We start from the raw sequence: 19798 nt of genomic DNA on the forward strand, positions 1-19798 counted from the left end.
CCAAGGGGAAGTTCAGGGGGAAGCACGGATTTCAAGTGTGTGAGATGTAAACAGAGCCGTGGTGGGCCAAGCAGGTTGGTCGATGCTGTCTGTCCTCCACCTTCAGCTCACTAGTTCTCCCATTTTATTCCCTGTGGCCAACTACCCATTTCACCATCTTCCCAACCTCTTCTTCCTCTATTTCCAACTCTCCCGCTCCACTCCAGCCCTACAGACCTCTTTGCTGTTCCCCAAACACATCAGGCATGGTCTCCAGCTCAGGAACTTTGCACTTGCTATTTCTATCACTGGATATTTACATGGTTCCTTTCCTTTACTCCTTCACATCCCCCTGGCCATGCTCTTTAAATTGTAAGCCAAGTCCCATCCACAATTCTCACATTTTCCCTAGCTTGCGTTTTCTCCTTATCCCATATCACTCTCTAATATATCAGCAGTCCCAGTCCCTTACATAAGTCTTTGATCTCAGAGTTTGGAATTCAGAACTTTTCCAATTTTTTTTAAAGGTAATGTGGTGTAAATTCTGTCTTGCATAATACCCCTAGTGGGGCCTAGGTTTATATATAATATACCAAGACCAAACACCTTATCTACAGTAAAACAAGAATATTTGCATCAAGTGAAATAATTAAAAGCTATACTTAACCTCACATCAGTTCAGATCAGGTTTTAACACAAGGGAGTTAAGAAAGGATTTTGGTTTTCAAAATGGGCTTGGTACAATCGAAAGAATGAGAAGTTATACTCCATTTATGTATGATGTGTCAAAATGCATACTATTATCATGTGTAACTAATTAGAACAAATAGAAAGAAAGAAAATGGGGCATGCCTTTAACCCCAGCTACTCAGGAGGCTGAGGTAGGAGGACCACAACTTTGAAGCCAGCCCTGGCAACTTGGTGAGACCTGTCTTAAAATAAATTTTTTTAAAGGCTGGGAAGGTAGCTCAGTGGTAGACCACTTCTTGTCCAGCATGCGTGAAACTCTGAGTAAAATTCCCCTCAAAAATGAAAAAAAAATTTTTTTGTTTTCAATCTTTTATAAAAACTGGTAGTGTGAATCTATCTGTATATAGGTTATTTTCTTTGTTGCTTATCAGGTATTAGCTTATGAGTTCCACGAGGGCAGGGATTTGTATCTGTTCTGTTTACTGCTATGGTCCTTGTGCCTGCCCCCCCAAATTCCTGTTGAGATTCTAACCTTTAACCTAATGATATTGGGAGGTGGGACCTCTCATAGGTGATTAGGTGCTGAGATTCGTGACCTAATTAAAGAGGCCCCAGAAAGCTCCTTCTTCCTTCTGCCATGTCATAGTAGAATAAGACAGCCATCCAAGAGGGACAGGCCCTCAACAGACACCAAATTTGTTGCTGCCTTGATCTTGGACTTCCCAGACTCCAGATTTTTTTTTTTTTTTTTTTTTTGGTGCTGGGGATTGAACCCAGGGGCACTAACCACTGAGAAACATACCTGGCCCTTTTTTGTATTTTATTTAGACACAGGGTCTTGCTGAGTCACTCAGCACCTTGCTAAGTTGCTGAGGCTGGTTTTGTACTTGCAGTCCTCCTGCTTCAACCTCCTGAGCTGCTGGATTTACAGGTGTGCGCCACCACACCTTGCAGCCTCCAGATCTTTGAGAAGTAACTTTCTGTTGTTTATCAGCCACGTAGCCTATGGTATTTTGTTTCAGCAGCCTAACACAACCTGATACTTGGTAGGTGTCCCATAGTGTTTGTTGAATGAATGAATGTGGCAAGAAGGGAAGCAGATTCCCCTTTCCTGGTTCCTAAGTATCTCTGGGATCCAAATGGCCTGAGGCCCCACAGAGCCACAGTGTCTGGAGCTCCCTGTCCTTCTGCCCTTCCCAGTCTCTTCTAAGTTCTTGGGGGTTTGGCACTTGGCACAAGCTCCCAATCAGTCCCTTGCTGCCAGATACTTGGCTTGGAGGTTCCTAGTGTCTCCTAGCATCCTCCTTCCCTCTCACACCCTTGCCCTGTCTCGTGTTCGCTCTGCCCCTCTGGCTATTGTCAGAAACAGGCCAGCTATCTGAGGAACACCTTCATGTGAGGCCCCAGTCATGTACTGTTTGCCCTAGTGGCTTGTGAGGATTATCTGCATTGGACGGATGAAGAAACAAGAGCACAGAGAGATTAATTAACTTTCCTGAGGCCACACAACAAAGAACCGCCAAGCCATATTTTGACCCAAATTGCTGGCTCCATAGCCACACAACTGCATCTCCACAGTTGTCCTCAGATACACTGTGACAGTACACCCACACCCAGATTCACAGCCATCCAGACCCACAGTCACAGTCCTTCACACCCCACTGCCCGGGGGAGGCAGGCAAGTGGCCAAACTTCTGTTATAAACAGGTTTTTATTAAAGATGAGAAGCCAGATCTTTATTAAAGATGAGAAGGGTGCAGGAAAGGGGGACAATGTCTCCTCTGCCCACTGCATTTGGCTGCTCAGGGTAGGGGAGCCCCCTCTGCTCCACCCATGCCCCCCAAGATGGCACATCTGCATGAGGCTGAGGCATGGGGGGCAGTGTGAAGAACAGGGTGGGTTCCAAGAAAAAAAAGTTCTTTCCCACAGCCCTAATAAATAACAGAAGGGTTGGGTGGTGCGCTGGGCACAGGCAAGGGGAGACACAGCACCCTGAACCCCAAAACATCTGAACTGGGGTAAGCCCTGCTTAAGTAGGGAGTCAGGTGGGACTGGGTGAGAGGGTGCATGTGGGGGAGGGGCTGAGGGAGAAGAGGTACCCCAAGGACCCTGCCATGGGGGAGCCTGCCCCCCACACTCCAGCTGGACCCTGTGATTCTGAGGAGAAAGGATCTGGTAGCAAAGGATGAACCCGTCTCCCCCCTCTCCTCTGCACAAACTTAAACACAGGCGGTCCCCCATTGACTGGAATCATACCCACCCACTCTAAACTTCTGAAAGCCCAGGGCTCCTATTGGCCGTTCAGACACTGAATGCAGGCTGGAGTTGCCCTCTTGCCTGAGGATTCTAAGAAGTGAGAGGGAGGCTCCCATTGGCTAGAGTAAACCCCTTTTGGGTAGAATTCTGAGAACTGGGGGTTCTCATTGGCTGGGCAATGGCCAATTGAGTCAAACTTTAGCCCTTAAAAGGACAATCCTAGGTACAAGGGCCCAACCAGCAGATGTGCCCACTGGAATGTCCCAGAGGGCAAAAGAGGCAGGGGTTCCCCTCCCCCATATCCTTCCAGCCATCTTCTAATGTCAGGGCCTGGCTGGTTTGTGGACAGGAGGCTTTGGCACTCACACGGCACACGCACATACACGTGTGGCAGGGGAGAAAGGGGGACATGGGCAGGTTCTGGGTGGATAGGTGGGCCTCACAGCAGGTGGTCGCGACTGGCAAACAGGTAAGGGCTGAAGTTGTCCCGGTGGAAGGGGGAGGGGTAGAGTCCACTGAGGGTATACAGGTCCCGCAGCAGGGGAGTGGGCAGCAGCAGCTTCCGGCCACGTCCACCACCCCCGCCTGGCCCCCCAGGTCCAGGAGAGGAAGGTGAGGGGCCCTGGCTGGGAGTTGGCGCTGGAAGGGGCAAGGGCAGTGGTAGGGGCGTTGGCTCAGACCTCAATCGAGGGCGGGGCACACGAGGTGACGAACACATGGCTGGGGCCCTAGAGGACACACAGCTGGGGATCAGGTGGCCACGGCGGGCGCAGTTCTGCGGCTCTAGAGGGCAGGCATCAGAGAGCAGGGCATCAGAGATCTTGGCAGGGGGCCATGAAAGTCTAGGTGAGAGCGCAGTGGCTGCCCACCGGGAAGTCCCCCCTTGTTTGTCCCCCCACTGTCCCCACACTCACTGGATGGGGTGAGCCGTGCCGGTGTCGAATGCGGCCTGCAGGCCTCGGGTTCCTGAGACATAGAGGCAGAGGGAAGGGGCTAGAGGACCCCTGGAACCCACCGTCCACAACCAAGAAAGGCTCTTTAAGCAAAGAACCCAGTGGAAAAGACAACCAGAGTTCTCTGGATTAATGGTGTCCCCTCAGGGGGCAGTCTTCAGGGCTGTTCCCTCCCTGAGACCTAGTCCGCAAGTGTGGCTGACCTCTCCACCTCCCCAGGGCCCTGCCATCCCACTTCCTGCTTCCTTGGGCCTTCTCCACCCACCACCCTCTCCAGCCGGGTACAGCCCCCGGCCCCCCTTACCTGGGCCACACTTAACTTTTCGAGGGGGCTGTCCATGGTGGGGGCCTGGCCCAGGTCCTCCCAGGGGGAGAGCCTTCGGCCAGAGGGAGGCCGGCTCTGGAAATTGTGCACAACACAGGTGACCTGTGACAGAGAGAAAAGGGCCTATTGAGGCCTGAGGCCAATGGCATAGGAGTTACGTAAATATTATTCCCATTTTTCAGATCAAGAAACTGAGGCTCAGGTTTCCACAAATAGCTAACATTTTGATGGTATTTACTATGTGCCAAGCACTGCTCTTGCGCTTCACTAAGAGTTAGGTACCCACAGGGCTGGGACTAGGGAGAAGCAAGCAAGGCTGACTGTCAAGGGCAGGATTCACCCTGTCTTCATAATAGCTCTTTTGGTTTTGGTTGTTTGGTTTGTGGTTTTTGCTTTTTGTTTCTGCGGTGCTGGGTATGGAAGCCAGGGCCTCACCCACGCTAAGCAAGTGCTCTACCACTGAACTGACCCCCAGCCCCATTTAAAATGTTAATGTTTTGTATGTTGTGATTACTTGGCATGAATTTTGATTTTTAAAAAGATTTCATTAAGCCAGCGCAGTAATCCCAGTGGCTTGGGAGGCTGAGATAGGAGGATCTCAAGTTCAAAGCCAACCAAGGGGCTAAGCAACTCACTGAAAACCTGTCTCCAAATAAATACAAAATAGGGCTGGGGATGTGGCTCAGTGGTTGAGTGCCCGAGTTCAATCTCTGGTACCAAAAAAGAAAGAAAAAAGAAAAAGAAAGAAAAAAAAAGATTTCATTAAATTATTTATCTTGATTGCTGAATGTTTGTCTTCAATTTTGCATCCAAGACAGGGCCTTGCCCTGATCCTGATCCTGTTATTCCATTTCACAGATGAGAACATACAGGCCTGGGTCAGGTTAAAGGACCTGCCCAAAGTAATGTGGAGCCCAAGGCCAAGGGGCCGATGGGAGGTCTCCCATGGAGATGGGTGGGTTTGGGGCTCACCAGAAAGGTAGCGATGGCTGCTCCAGTCAGGAAGCCCGCCAGCACGTCCGACCAGTGATTGCGGTACTCCGCCACGCGGACCACGCCCACCAGGAAAGCGGGGCACAGCAGGGCCAGGCAGAGGGAGGGTTTAACCAGGCGGGAACCCTTCACGCGGAACACGAGGGTAACATACATCTGTGGGAACCAGACTGATCAGAGGACACACTGAAGTGAGGTCGATCAACCCTCGGGGACACTGTCTTTCAGGCTGAGAAACACCATCAAACTTTGGGGCTGGAGGGCGCCATCCAGGACTACAGGCACAGAGTAAGGGACTCCAGGGTTCCAAGGAGCTCTTGCAGAATGGGGGTGTGACTGAAATGGCAACTAGAGGGATCAGGAGTTGGGGTCATGGAGTCCCACGCACACAGTCTGCTGGGCTAGGGGAATGTGACCAGAGCTCCAAAGAGCAGAGGTCGGGACCTGGGACCCTTATACTACCTGGACAAAGTCCCAGACGCTTCCTGGGTGGGGATGGGATTAGGACGTGATGCCAAAGGGGCAGCTCTAAGAGCTTCAGCGGGTAGCATGCCCAGCCCCAGGAGGCCACTGCCAGGTTAGAACATCATCCCAGAGACCAGAAAAAGGAACAAGCAACAGAGGTTGGGAGTAGGGAAAAACAGGAGAGTTAGAGATCAAGGGCAACAAGGGCGGGCCAAGGCCCAGGGGAAGGGCTGACGCCCACCGCCTAGCCCCCACCTACTCTTCAGGACCTGTTGCCTTGTGGGAACCTAAGGAGCAGAGTTCGGCACTCCCAGGACAGCGTCCTGATCCCAGTGTGGCGGCAAGAGCCTTCTTTGGGCATGCCGTTACCAGGGCAGGAGCCATGGTTAGACACCAAGGGCAGGTCCTGTGGCCAGGACCCAGCGGAGGAGTCAGGGACCCTAACGATAGACTCCGCCCTAGGACGGGATCATAGCACCTGGGCGTGGCCTCATGGAGCAGGAGGTGGTGAGGAATCTAAGGCTCCAGGCCTGGAAGCCTCCTGACGGCAGCCCACCTCATGCGCGTGTTCCCGACCCCTCTGCTCCTCCAGGTGCTCACCGCCGTGTAGGTGACCGCGTAGGCGCAGAGGGCTGCATCCTTGCAGGGAAAGGCGCGGCGCGCAGCAGCCACGAGGCTGGGGCTACCTGCACAGGCACCCTGGTCAGTGACAAAGCGGTCAGGCCCTGGACGGTCAGGTGAGGGTGGTGAGCAGCCCAGGGCGGTGTAGTTGGGGCGGCACACTGACAGGAAGTGTGGCGTGGGGTTGCCAGTCACCACCTGCCCCGCATTGGCGAAGATGGTCGTGGTAAAGAGGCCGAAGGAGTACACGCCTGGTGGGGGGAAGGAAAGGGGTTCATGCCCTCAGTCCTGATGCCCAATGGCCCTCCCCCTGAAAGCCCCCAGTCTCCACCAGCTGCTTGATTCCTTGTTCCTAGAAGCACCATTAAAGCACACCTGGGACCATATTATACCTGGGCCAAGGTCCCCCTTCTTTGGGGACCACCATGAAGGACCTCAGAGCCTCCTACCCCTGGAACTTTCACTGTAAGAACATGTGGCCTCTGTCCCTCTCAGATTATCCTATGTCAAGAGTGGCCTTGCCTTGGAATCCCATTACAGCAGAGGCTGGACCCTGTAACCAGCATCCCATCAGATTAGGCCCAGGCCCGGGACCGCCTAAGAAAACCCTAAGGATGGCTGGGCCTCTTTATGCCTGTCCCACTTTTGCTGAGTTGATCCCTTTTCCCCTGGGGCCCTAATCAGCCAGAGCTGGATCTCCAGCCCTCTGCCACTGGAGCCATGCTCAGATACACGCTCTACTCCCAGCCCCATGACCAACTGTGATTGGGGCCCCAGGTAATGTGACTGGGAGTCTCACCTGCCTGCTCTGAGGACCCACTGTGTTTGGCCACAGGCATGGCGCCTTCTGTGCCCAAAACTCCCCGTGTTCCATTTTTGGGCCCTCTTCCTCCATGTGCCATTGTAGTTGGGTTAGGCCCCTCCAAGTCCTCCAGAACCTCCATTTTATTTCTAACTGAACCCAAGTCCCTCTTTGCCCCCTGTAGTCTCCATCACGCCACCTGGAAGACTTTTTCCTTCATACTCTGAATTCTATGATGGCAGAACCAGTCCTTCTCCCTTTGCCTCTGCAACTGCCTCCCCCTTTCCTATTACTACAGGGCTGACCATGGGCTGAGGCTCTCACCCAGGAAGCGAACCAGCCTCCGTAGCGGGGGGCTGAAGCGGCAGCAGGCCCCTGACACGATGGTGCTCTCCCCGATGACGGGGCTGGCTGAGGGTGGCGCGGGGAAAAAGGCACGTGCCAGCTCCCCCAGCAGGATCTGTGGACAAGACCAAGATGGGGTCTCCCTGGCCTTCAGGCCCATATTTCCACCAGCCCATGTGGCCTTTCGGCCTCCTGGGAGGTCCTCTCCGGGGTCTGACCAAGGCAACCCACACCATCTCACCGTAAGGGTGGGCCCAGCAGTGACCAAGGCATAGATGAGGGCGGGGGGTGCTCGGCTGGCAGCCTCAGGCCCCGGATAGGGCTTGGCGTAGGTGCTGTCATAGCAGAAGAACCCCTGGGTGTGCACGGGGAAGGTGTCTGTGAACTCCAGGCGGTAAGCAAGCAGAACCACAATGCCCAGCAGCACTGACTGCACCAGCCAGGGCAGGAGAGAGCAGAGAGAGAAGAGAAGGTCAGAGGCTCTGCGGCCATGGAGACAGAGAAAGAGAAAGGAGGGAAACAGACATGAAGATGAAGAGGGACCACGACAAGGAGGGAGGGAAAGAACAGAGGGGAAGGAGAGGAAGAGAGAGATGAGGACAGAAGTGAGAGAAGACAGGAGAAGGGGAAAGAAGAGGAAAGAGAAGGGGGGTGGGAGAGAAAAGGGAAGAAGAGGGAATGAGAGAGAGGAGGGAGAATAGTGATTACCAAGGAAGAGTGAGAACAGGGCCCAGGCTCAAAACAGAAAGACGGCACACCCAGTGGGATTACACCTGAAATTATACTGTAGAGAAGCTTCCCACTAAGCCTTTCTCTGTGAATTTATATATTTTACATTCCTAAGAGCCCTTGGAGAGAGGGACCCTAGTACACCCATTTAAGGATGAGGAAACTGAGGCTCAGGTGCCAACACACTTAAGAGTCCTGAAGTATGGATGGACAAGGCAGAGTGGGATTAGAACTCAGAGAAGGACACTTTCTGAGCCCAAGCTTGTAACCACTTCTCAAGAGAAGGGGGACAGCAATGGAGATCCTTGGGTAACAGGGAGAGATTAGGGAGAGATGGAATAATGGATCCAGGTGGGGACCTGGCAAAAGAAGGGAGACTGAGGTTGGGCAGAGATAGAAGAGACAGGAAGACGGGGTGCCACCTCTGGGAGAGGTTCTGGGGTCCTCACCTCCACAAAGACAAAGCAGGGAATGATGGAGAAACTCCTCTTCGGGTGAGGTCTCCCTCCCGCCATAGTGAAGGCTGGGCCTGCAGAGTGGGGGCAGGGAGTGGGACCGCCAGGGCAACCACTGGGACCCTGGCCTCATCCCTGTGGCCACAGGGACCACTGGTTCTGCCCCTTGAGCCTTCTGGACAGCTTTGTACAATCCAGGTCCTACCTCATTGGCCCGTGGGATACTCCACTCCAACACCACCTTTAGCCTGTCAGGGACCCCAAAGATTCTACAGTGGTCCCCTTCTACAGCCTTCGGAGCTGGTAACCAGAGGCCTTTTAGGAGGACCCTCCCCACTTGGCCTTTAGAAGGGCTCCTCCATGACACCACCCCCACCAGGTTTTAGGGGATTCCTTGCTCTTTCCCTGGGGAACTCCATGCTCCATGCCCCAAACCCTGCTGGGTCCCTCCGTGAGGCCCTTTTCCCATGGCCTCCTTGGGGGTCCCCTCCTCAGTCCCCATGGGCTGTGGTATCTGGTGTGGGCTGATAGCCAGGCTCGCCTTCTCTCCCAGCTGCTTCCCCTCCTCCCCCACCTCCCAGCCAGCTGCCTCTCCCCTTCCCTCCGCCAACCCTCTAAACTCAGTCTCCAGACTTCAGGGGCCAACAGTCACACCAGCTCACACCCATTCTCCCACCTGAACTCACCTGTGAAAATGCCCTAGGGCTTCTGACAGGCTGCCGCCACCACGGACTCACAGCCACTCCTGGTGGCCAGCAGGGCAGGGATAGTCACCCCCATTGTGAAGATGTGGAAACTAAGGCCCAGGTAGGCAAGGGTAGGCACTCTGGGTCCAAAGCTCCATCCACGAGGCTCGTTCTGCCATGTGACATGAAGGGTAACGGTCACCAGATGCCCCCAGAGTCACCCACATTAGCACCCTCACAGTGTACAACCCAATCACAGCCTCCAGTCCCAAATACTGCACCCCCATGACATTCATTCATCTGTCCCAATGAGGACCAAGAGCACAATGCTGGGCGCCTGCCTCATGGTGAACAAGACGGGGCGCTCATTCACACAGGTACCCAACACCCACAACCTTCTAACAGCATTCACACACACACACACCAGGCACAGCATGCACACGGCCCGTCATGGACACCCACACAGATCAAACACGTCCCCCCACACAGTCACATAGTCAGGAAGACCAGGAGACCCTACACATGTCACAGCTACAAGAACAGCCCCACACAAGTCCTCATCCTGTCACAGTCATGGAAGTAGACTCAGGCTGCCAACACACTTAAGAGTCTCAGTATAGAGAACCACCGTATACAATGGGAGTCACAGACCGGGTCACAGAGTCACACCCCCAGTTACAAGGCTTTCAGTGGCAGCCACACACATTAACAGTCTCTCATCCATTCTGACAGTCACTGGAGAGACAACGAGCCATCCACAACCACAGCCACATGGTCACACAAGGGCATATCCATGGACCATGACAAAGACTCACATGTGGCCACATAAGGCATACAATCACAGACCCAAGCCACACACTCACATCATCAGAAAGAACACACAACAGCAGCCACACAATAACACACACACACACAACCATACTGACACCAAGACGGCCACATACAGTAAAAGCAATCACAGTGCCGCCAAATAGAAGCCACAACATCAGAGAGAGAGAGAGACACACACACACACACACACACACACACACACAATCTGAGTGACACTGACAACAGCAGCCACACGATAGAGCAGACACACACACGGACACACCCGAAGTCACACAATCACTGCCATACAACCACACAACGACAATTACACAACCGCACACTGACACACAATGACAACCACACAATCAGTCACCCTCAGCCACCCTCACCACCATCGCTTGGCTCCTGACGTGGAGTCCTCTACCCATGCTCCCCTCCCCCAGCCTGGTCTGAAGCCCCAGCTCGCCGCCTCCCTTCCCCCTCCCGGTGCTGGACCCGATGGGACCCAACCTCGGAAACCGGAGTCCGGGCCTCGACCAGCAGATGGAAGATGGGAAGCCCCCGGAGGGGATGAGGCGGTGAGAGGACGCCCCAGGCCCCCCTCACCCGGTGCAGGCCGCCACCGCCGCCTGAGCCCCCGCTCCGCACAGACGGCCCGGGTGCGGCGGGGCAGACAGACGGATGTCTGGCCGCGGTGACGGACGCGGAGACGGAGACACTGTCGGGCCGGTGGGGCGGGGCGGCGCAGGCTCCGCGGCCGCGGGAGGGGCGGGGCCTCCGGAGCCTCATTTGCATCGCCCAAGGGGCGGGGCCTTGCGGCACCTCCGGAGCGTGTCGGGGAGGGGCCTCGGTTGCTCCTGGGAGCCGGGCAACTTAGTACAGATGAGGGTGGGGACGGAAGGACGGGGGCGGAGGAGGAGGACCCTGGGGTGGGAGGCCTCGAGAACGGGAGGGCGGGGCTTCCCAGCGTGACGCTGAACCCCTCACGCCCTCTGGGCCTCAGTTTCCCCATTTGGGCATTTGTAGCAATTTGTAGCAGAGGGCCAGATCCTTGGGACTCCCCAGAAAGAAAAGGCCCTTTGGAGAGATTGTTTGGTCACTCGTGTCTGGACATACTGACCCCTGACCTTGTCATATACTAAGTCTGGTCTCACTATCCCCTGACTCTAGCCCGCACATTTCGAACAGTCCCTGGGGTCTCTACATCTTTCCTGACACTGCGAAGTAAATGGTGGGAGTAAATGGAGGGAGGGCACAGGAAGGACAGGAGCAAGCCCTCAGGGGTGGAGGAGGATCTCGGCTAGTTTATTCTCTGTCTGGAGGGGTCTTCAGGAAGGGCAGTCCCGGCTGCTCAATCTGTGGAGAAAGAGGGCGGGTCAGGGCCTGGCCCCGGGGACTCCAGGGCTTCAGGACAGGGGCCAGATGCCCAAGGAGGGAGCTGGGGTGGTCCTGAGGGTCTATGCTGTTGGAATCAAGGGCAGGCCAGAAGGGAAATGGGTGGGGTGGGGGTCAGGGAGGATCCTCACCGTGTGGAAAGGATCGGCTCTTGCCGAATTGTGGCTTATCAGAGTCTGAGTCTGAGTCCCAGGAGGGGAGTGGAGGGCTCAGGCACCGGTGCCCATTGTGGCCTGTGGAAGAGACATTGTGGCCCTTCACACATGAGCTCTGAATGTGACCCTGAATGACCCCTGGATGAAACCTCCCATAACTCCTTAATGTGACTTCAGAGCATTACTTAATGTAACAGTAACCCTAACCCTAACCCTAACTATAAAATAAGACCCAACACCTGGGCGTGATGGCACATCCCTATAATCTCAATGACTTAGGAGGCTGAGGCTGGAGGATCACAAGTTCAAGGTCAGCCTCAGCAACTGTCTGAAAATAAAAGATAAAAGGGCTGGGGATGTGGTTCAGTGGTTAAGCACCCCTGGGTTCAATGCCCAGTACTGGGGGAAAAAAACGATACTAAATCTCGAAAGATGTGACTCTCTAATAGAACCTCTGAACATGACCCCACTAAGCAAAGCTGGCTAATTACTCCACCCCCCACTTGTGAGTGATGCTCAGTCTCCTCACCCCTGAGGCTTGAAGCCCGGGGGTGGACCCCCGAAGACATAGTAAGGCCATCAATGGAGTTCTGCAGCCCATGAACAGCAGACCTATGGGAGATGGAGAGATGTGGATCCCCCAAGACACTGGACTGCTCCAGGTGGGGACTACGCAGGGGGAACCCTAGGGAAGGTGAGTCCTGTGGGGAGAGGGAGGTCTGAACTCAGATGGGTTCCAGGTTCCAGTGGTCACTGCCAGATGGAACTGGAGGGAGCTGGTCAGATGAGGCTCAGCAGTTAGAGGTCAGACCGAGGGCTGGGCATCACCATATGTCACTCAGTTCCTTCTGGAGGTCATCCTTCCAGCAGCCATTGCCCCCCAGTGGCACCTCCTCAGTCTCTGGCCAGGCAGATGGATCAAACCCCTGCTGCTTCATCTTGGTCAGGACCTGGGATCCGCAGGGATGAGAGATCAGACACAATGATAATAATGACGATGGTGAAAGGGGACCATTATGAGAACTTATTATATGCCAGGATGCATTCAAAGCACTTAACCTTCAGTGAACCCAGCTACAGGATCAGGGAGAGCTATGTCATTATTATACCCATGACACAGAGGAACAAATTGAGGCCCAGAAACACAAAATGACTTACCTGTGCTTGCACAGTGGTAAGTGGCAGAGCTGGGATTTGAACCCAGCCTCCAGTCTGACGGCAGAGGCTGGTAGAGACCCCACACTCCCACCTTGCCCAGGGTCCCCCATCTGTTCCGCTCACCTTGCGGCATTTCACCTGTGTCTTCTGCATTTTCTGGATGTTCACCAGGTTCTGCGCGATCTCCTCCTCCTGTGCCTCTGTGGGGGGAGGGGGCTCAGGGGGACAATCACAGCAACAGGCCCCCCCTCTTGGCTGTAGGCTCTAGGCACTCACGAAGCTTCTGATAGATGAAGGTCACCTCCTCCCGTACCAGCTCCAGCTCCTCCCACAGGAACTTCTTGCTGAGGGAACAGGGCAGACTAGACCCATACTTGCTACCTTCTCCCAGGTCTCCCTTGCCTCCCAGGTCCCCATCTGTTCCCCCACACACACCTGCCTACCTTCCTCTTACTACTGTCCCTCTACCTCCCACTCCTCTCCTCCAGACCACTCTTCTCAGCCTCTCCACTCTGTTGGCCTCCATCTTCCTGCTCCTTCCCCCCTCAGCCTCCCATACCACCCCAGCCTCCTCAGTCCCTAGCCTCCTTCCCCATCCCACCTCCAGCTTCCGGTCTCCCCTGTCTTCTGGTCTCCCAGCCTCCCCAGCACCCTCTCCCCAGCCACCAATCTCCCCTGAGCCACTCATCCCTTCCTCCTATCCCCCAAGCCTTTCACTGAGCCCTCATCCCCTTCCCAGGCCTCTCCCCTGTCCCTCTTCCTGGCCTTCCCTGCTTCTCCCAGCCGTCAGGCTGCCCTCCTGTCAACACCCACCTGTCCCTGATTTCTTGGGCCAGCAGCTGCAGGCAGCGAGTGGTGCGGACCCGCTGCACTTCCTCACTGTCACGCAGGGTCTTCTGCAGCCCCCGAAGGCCTTGGGCCAGCGCCCCATAGAGCTCCTGCCGGCCCTGCTCTGTGTCCCACTTCTGGCCCTCCTTCTCTCCCTGGTGGCCCACGGGGCTCAGCACCTCTGCAGAGAGGTTGGGACCTTGACTGAGCCCTGAGGTCAGTTTTAAGCCCAGCTTGCCCTAATCTTGGCCTGACAGGGTCCTGGAACTCAGACTGGCTGACCCTGACAGAACTACCCACCAGCCTGACCTTGACTTCCATCCAGTCCTTACCTTCAAGCTGCTGGATTTTGATTTGTTGCAGGCAGCTCTCCTTCTCCAACATGGTCACAGAGTGGTTCAGGAACTCAAAAGCCTGTGAGGGAAGAGGTCAGGCCTGGGGTAGGAAGGAGGGCAAAGTGGGGCAGAGGTTGCTGAGGATGGGGCCAGGGTGGTTTACCTTGGTCTGAGCCTGTAGCTGGCTCTTGAGTGACTCTAGTTCACATCTCAGGAGCTTCTGGGAGTCAGGAATCATCATCGTGGACTTAGCTGTGGGCAGAAGTAAGGGTGAGCTGGGGTGGGGACAAGGGCAGCACAGAATCAGCAGAGGCTCAGATTGGGATAGAAGCTGGGGTAAAGTACAGATTGGGGGTCTGCTGAAGCTGGAGCAGGGGTGAATGGTTAGTGGTAATGGTGGTCATCTGCAGGACAGAGGTTGGAAGGGGAACAGCCAGGTCTTTCCCACAGTTACATTGGGAAGGAGGGTTCTTACCTTTGACTTTGGAAGAGTTGGTCTCCAAGGGCTTCTAGGGAAGGGGGACAAGAAGGGAGTGGAAATTTGGCCCAATTTGGAAGGTTGGACAAGAGTTGGGTCTTCTGAGATATAGGTGTCCCAAACCACAAGCGCTGGCAAAGCTGCCTCCAGGCACATCTGGCTTGCACATGCTCAGAAATGCACTGTGTGGCACATCCCACATGTGTGTAGACCTGTAAGTTGCCCCTGATAGCAGATGCCAGCCCTGTCCCTGGCTTGGGCTCAGGTGATGGCCCTCCTCCGTAGGGGCAAACAGCCTTGACAATGTCTGCAGTGGGCATCAACGGCACTACACACAGTTGCCAAAATACAGACACCCAGACATCCAACCTCAGGCACAGCCATGCATGCTAGGTTGTAAAACCCAGGCATCCATTTGCTCACATTTTGACATACAAGCCAAATCACAGCCAGAGACACAGCAAAACAAACAAACAAACAAAAACCCCACCAAATACACATGACTGCACATCCCTTCCATCCACTCCTTACATTATGGAGATCCTGATGAGAGGAGGACGCTGTTCTAGGTGCTGAACACGTATAGCTTGAGTACCCTTGAAGGTCCCCCTGCCCCATAACCCCTTCCCTAAGTCCTACAGAAGTATACTGCAGTGTTTTCCTAGACTGAAGGGGTTTCCTGGGTGGGGTGACCTTGGCTGTGTTTTGATGCCTCTTCAGAAGATCCTGGTCATTACAGTGCTCCTGCTGGTCTGGGTTAGAAATGGAGGGAGCCCCATGTGGCTGAGGTCCCGAGCCCCACCCTGGTTTCCAATCTATAATCCTCACTGTGTCCTCAGAGGCAGTAGGTTCCAAGGTCTCTGGTTCTGTGGTCCTGGTCCAATAACTCCTACAGTCTACAGCTTTGTCTGAAGAAGACCCTAGTGGGGAGGACTTCCTTGAGGGACAGGCCAGAGCATGCCTTGCATCCCCAGCCCGTCCCCTCTCCAGCCTGAAGGCAGCCCCTCAAAAAACTCACACTTCCCATAAGCAGGCAAACACACGTTGGAGGATGAATGAGAAGGGGAGTGAGGGGGTACAGAGTAGTCCTGGTCCAGGGGTAGGCCAGCCAAAAGAGGGTCACTGTGAAGAGGGGGACAAAAGTTTCTTTGAGACCACCCCTCGTATCCCAACACTCCAGACCCTCCCTGACAACCCAGAGAGGCCTCAGCTCTGAATACCCAGCCTCTCAGTTATGGTAGGAGCTGAAGCTGGATGAAAGATGATCCCAGTCCCAGCGGTTAGGTGGGGCAACAAGGAGGACCTAGAAGACTCCAAAGAAATAAGGCCTTGGAAGAGCCCAGAGATGCAAAGGACCTTAATACTGGCCCTTAAGGGGAGGCCATTCCTGGAAGGAAATAGCATGTGCAAAGTCTGGAGATGTAGAACCTCATGTTCTGTGTTGGTAAATTCAGGATGGCTGAAGGCAGCATCCAAGAGAAAGTAGCAAGAAGTCAGTAGAACAGCTCAGCTAAGGCACTGAAGCCAAGCACAGGAGTTTGGGCCTGGCCCTACAGGTGAATAAAACCAGTAGTGGGTGAGCAGGAGAGGCAGGGCATATCTATTCAATAAATGTTAGCTCAATTTGAGCCCAGGCCTGTGCCAGCTAAGGCTGGGAACAGGAAATAACTTAGCTCTGGATCTCACATGGCCCCTCCTGTAGAATCAGAGCTGACACAGATGGAAAGACCTGGGGCAGATCTATTTGGAAAAACTTCCAGGTGAAGGGCACCTTGCCCTGGATTACACTCAGCCAGTTCTCCAAACTTTTCTACCTTCCTCTTCTGTTGCCCTTGCTGAACCCTCTGCCTGGTGTCCTTCCCCTGGCCCAGTCTACCTGGAGTCTCCTACAAAACCCTACTCGGCACACCATCGGAAAACCTCTATTAATCCTTTTTTTTTTTTTTTTGGCTCATATTTTCTGAGTGTTCACTAAATCTTCACACCAACCCTGTAATGTACAGGTTATTCTGCCTGAAATTTTCTAGGGACCCCTTCAAGAGACACTGATTTAGGGAGATCCTCATCTTCTGAGGCAGGAGAGCATCACGGATAAGAAACGACACCCTCCAGCTGGACGGTCAAATCCCAGCTCTGCTGCTTCCCAACTGTGTGGTGTTGGAGAATTCTTGGGCTTCTCTATGCCTCAGAGTGTCTCCAACCACGAAAATAGGATATCATTGTATCCATTTTACGGGGTTGGCATGATTCAGTATATTGATCCATGTCAATGTTGGCAGTTTAACATAGTGGTGACGGACCTGAAGGCCATGGGGGATCTGAGAGATTTGGAGGGGGAAAAGAAAAGCCACATCTGAACCTCAGCTGCAGGAAGTCGTGCCTACCCTTCCCTGCCCACCAAAGTTGATGGATTCTTCCGCCATCCTCCCGGGAGAATTCTTTGGGAAGGGGGCGGGGTCAGCAGCCTGGGCCCCGCCCCCAGGTCGTGAATCCTGCCCTAGACAAGCTCCGGACTGCCTTCCATCCCTACCTACCGCATACCACCAACCTGTTCATGCTCTCCCATCAGGGACCGCGAAGCCAGTCCCCAGCTGTGACGCTGAAATTTGATCCTATGGGGGCACCATCGTATTTCCTAGGCGCGGAGGCCTAGGAAAGAGTCACAGAGAGGGGTGTGGCCGGCGTTTTAGCTCCGCCCTCCGCCGAGGGATCCGAAGGCCTATTTGGTGCCTTAGTAGCCGCGATGTCATTGGATGAAAGCCTGGAGAGGGGGCGGGATTCCAGGCTGCTTCTCGCTAGCCGATTACTCAATACCTGGAGGGCGGGACGGGGGCTGCAGAACTACGATCCGATTGGTTTCGGACTCAGCTGGAGGCGGGACGAGTTCTTGGTTGGGGCGGGTCCCGACGCGAGGCTGCAGGCTGCCCGGGAGGTCCGCGGTCCGCCCCGGAGCGCGGGAGAGAGGTACGGAGTTCGGACGGTACGGCCCTGGAGACTGGCCCCAGCGCCTGCGGTCTCCGACTCCGGGGGCTCCGGGCAGAGGCCCGAGCTCCCGACAGTGGGATCGGTGTCCTCGGATGAGGTTTGGGTTTTCCCAGGAGAGACGAGGCCTTCGGGAGAATATGGGAGAGGGTCTTCCTAGGATATGTCGGGTCCTGTTGGAGAGGAGGGGCCTTGGCTGTTAGAACTGGATCCCCGGAGGGATACTTAGGGTGATCTCTGAAGACCTAGGGCTGCGGGCTTGAGCTGTTGGGACGGACATTTGAGGGGCTCAGAGGTGGCAGGAGTGTTGGGGTAGTCTAGGGAGCCTGAGATCTCGAGTGCTGACGTTTGGTGAGTTGGGGTCGGGGTTGTCACAGGACTACTTTGGGTCTCCCCACCCCCACTCCTGGGCTGCTTTCCCTGGATAGCTGTTGGATCGACTGTGACCCTCACCCGGAGCAGACTCACAGAGTTTAAGGCCACAGGGCAAAGGTAAAACCCTGAATCACTTGGTGCCTGTTCCCAGGGCAACAAGATGGAGGAAGGCGGGAACCCAGGAGGACTGATTAAGGTGGTCCATCTACTGGTCTTGTCAGGTGCCTGGGGCATGCAAATGTGGGTGACCTTCGCCTCAGGTAGGGACCCTCTTTTTGGCCATCATGGATACCCAGGGTGGGGATCAAAATGGGAGGGGAACCTGGAAGTGTCCTAATAGGCATGTGGTCCCCTACCTCACAGGCTTCCTGCTTTTCCGAACCCTTCCCCGACATACCTTCGGCCTCGTGCAGAGCAAACTCTTCCCTTTCTACTTTTACATCTCCATGGGCTGTGCCTTTATCAACCTCTGCATCTTGGCTCCACAGCGTGCCTGGGCTCAGCTTACATTCTGGGAGGCCAGCCAGGTATGCAGTCTTGAGTGCCACTATCTTCTGGAGACTTGTTTCCAAGATCCCAATGACCACCTATGATCATCCCTTTGAGGAAGAAAGAAATCATGCCCCTTCTTCCTGGTGGAGACAGAGCTGGGCACTGGCTATCCTTGAGCAGTGCACAGTCTACACAACTGTCCCCAGCAGTCCTGTCTATCCTCCAGTATCTCTCTCTTGGCTGCTGCTCCCTCTCTTCCCCATGGCTGGGCCTGTTGCCAAGCTGAGGTGACTCAGCTGTGCTGGGACTCTGACCCCAGCTCATTGTTTAAAAACCAGCCCAACTGGGGATTTAGGGTTCCCTACCCCATTCACACATGTCCCCAGCCATGAGGCAAGGGACCATCTCTGCATCTCAGATTTCTCTACCTTGTTCTCCCTTTGCCCACTAAGTTTCTCAGATGTGGGCAGGTTAGGCCTGACGGGTGTGACAAGAATAATCTAGAGACAGAAGAGGATTATGGGTGACTAGAATTTCACAGATGTTTTAGTCACTTCCTGTGGACCCAAGTTATGGAGTCTGGGCTGAGGATAGAGGAGAGATGGGCTCCATGTTTTGGGATAACGAGGAGTCAGTCAGTTCTCTGTCCTAATTTTGGGAAGAGAGATCCTGCCCTTAGATAGCCACAGTTTGGGGGAACACAGGAGATGGGGAGACAAGCCCCTGCCCCGTGGACTTTCAGTCTGGGTGTCAGAGGAGAGAGGCTCAGGGGGAATAGAGGAGATGGAGCCACCCCCACGGCCTTTCCTTAGGGGCCGCCAGCTTCAGGTCCTCTTTCTGGGTCCAGGGAAGTGGGGGGGGGGGGGTTGCTGGCTTTGATTCAGTGCTGTCTTGATACCATTCTGGACTGTGAGGATGCAGACGGGCCCTCCCCAGAGCCCCTTCCACCCCCAGGCACAGCTTACCTTCTCTTCCCGCTGCGCTTGCCAGCTCTGCCTGCAGCTCCTGAGCCTCACCCTGGCTACCATCAATGCCCACTGGCTGGAGCCACACACTACAGCTGCCATGTGGGCCCTGCAGATTGTGGAGAAGGAGCAGGGCCTAGGCGGGGAGGTGCCCGGCAGCCTCCAGGGCCCCGACCCCTACCGCCAGCTGCGGGAGAAGAACCCCAAGTACAGTGCTCTCCGCCGGAACTTCTTCCACTACCATGGCCTGTCCTCTCTTTGCAATCTGGGCTGTCTCCTGAGCAATGGGTTCTGCCTCGCTGGCCTTGCCCTGGGCCTCAGGAGCCTCTAATATGGACCCTGTATGTCAATAAATGCTTCTTTGGAGATGGCTTCTGTTGTTTTCTCGGCCCATGAGAAGCAGGGATGTGTGTGTGCAAGGGTAGCTCTGGTCCTGTTTCCCTATTCACATGGCATGATTCAGAATGTTAGTTATACAGCCCCTAAGTCTTTCCACTAATGATACCCATTCATTGAGCACCAGCTG

General features: G+C 54.7%; 3 protein-coding genes across 12 annotated transcripts; 1 reads left to right on the forward strand and 2 right to left on the reverse strand.

Annotated features, from left to right (window-relative positions):
- Positions 1–2361: 2361 nt before the first annotated feature.
- Positions 2362–11288, reverse strand: Plppr2 (phospholipid phosphatase related 2). 5 transcript variants are annotated; one of them, XM_027955356.2, is made up of 10 exons: positions 10620–11288; positions 9300–9471; positions 8608–8687; positions 7671–7784; positions 7409–7544; positions 6262–6533; positions 5176–5352; positions 4183–4305; positions 3840–3891; positions 2362–3708 (listed from the first exon to the last, which is right to left on the reverse strand). In XM_027955356.2, exons 3-10 carry the CDS (start codon positions 8671–8673, stop codon positions 3365–3367), a joined length of 1284 nt encoding a protein of 427 aa, XP_027811157.1. In that variant the 5' UTR covers positions 8674–8687; positions 9300–9471; positions 10620–11288; the 3' UTR covers positions 2362–3364. The 5 variants fall into 5 exon arrangements, with proteins under 5 accessions (XP_027811157.1, XP_027811156.1, XP_027811158.1 ...); XM_027955355.2 differs by having other exon boundaries at positions 7671–7859; XM_071602434.1 differs by having other exon boundaries at positions 3576–3708; positions 4199–4305.
- A 103-nt stretch (positions 11289–11391) lies between these two features.
- On the reverse strand, positions 11392–17352 carry Ccdc159 (coiled-coil domain containing 159). 4 transcript variants are annotated; one of them, XM_071602446.1, is made up of 14 exons: positions 17273–17352; positions 17007–17107; positions 15477–15580; positions 15287–15378; positions 14456–14489; positions 14144–14232; positions 13978–14059; positions 13631–13826; positions 13094–13161; positions 12941–13017; positions 12488–12609; positions 12189–12271; positions 11636–11737; positions 11392–11465 (listed from the first exon to the last, which is right to left on the reverse strand). In XM_071602446.1, exons 2-14 carry the CDS (start codon positions 17012–17014, stop codon positions 11461–11463), a joined length of 1062 nt encoding a protein of 353 aa, XP_071458547.1. In that variant the 5' UTR covers positions 17015–17107; positions 17273–17352; the 3' UTR covers positions 11392–11460. The 4 variants fall into 4 exon arrangements, 3 of the variants coding, with proteins under 3 accessions (XP_071458547.1, XP_071458541.1, XP_071458549.1); XM_071602440.1 differs by lacking the exon at positions 17273–17352 and having other exon boundaries at positions 17007–17173; XM_071602448.1 differs by lacking the exons at positions 17007–17107; positions 17273–17352 and having other exon boundaries at positions 15287–15391; positions 15477–15551.
- Positions 17341–19638, forward strand: Tmem205 (transmembrane protein 205). Of its 3 annotated transcripts, none has more exons than XM_027955242.2 (4): positions 17341–17422; positions 17967–18075; positions 18179–18342; positions 19298–19638. In XM_027955242.2, the coding sequence occupies exons 2-4, from the start codon at positions 17976–17978 to the stop codon at positions 19601–19603; spliced, it is 570 nt and encodes a 189-aa protein (XP_027811043.1). In that variant the 5' UTR covers positions 17341–17422; positions 17967–17975; the 3' UTR covers positions 19604–19638. The 3 variants fall into 3 exon arrangements, with proteins under 3 accessions (XP_027811043.1, XP_027811042.1, XP_027811044.1); XM_027955241.2 differs by having other exon boundaries at positions 17366–17438; XM_027955243.2 differs by lacking the exon at positions 17341–17422 and adding an exon at positions 17445–17540.
- Positions 19639–19798: the final 160 nt, after the last annotated feature.

The sequence above is a fragment of the Marmota flaviventris genome, chromosome 1 (genome assembly GCF_047511675.1).
Source record: "Marmota flaviventris isolate mMarFla1 chromosome 1, mMarFla1.hap1, whole genome shotgun sequence".
Taxonomy (NCBI): Eukaryota; Metazoa; Chordata; class Mammalia; order Rodentia; family Sciuridae; genus Marmota; species Marmota flaviventris.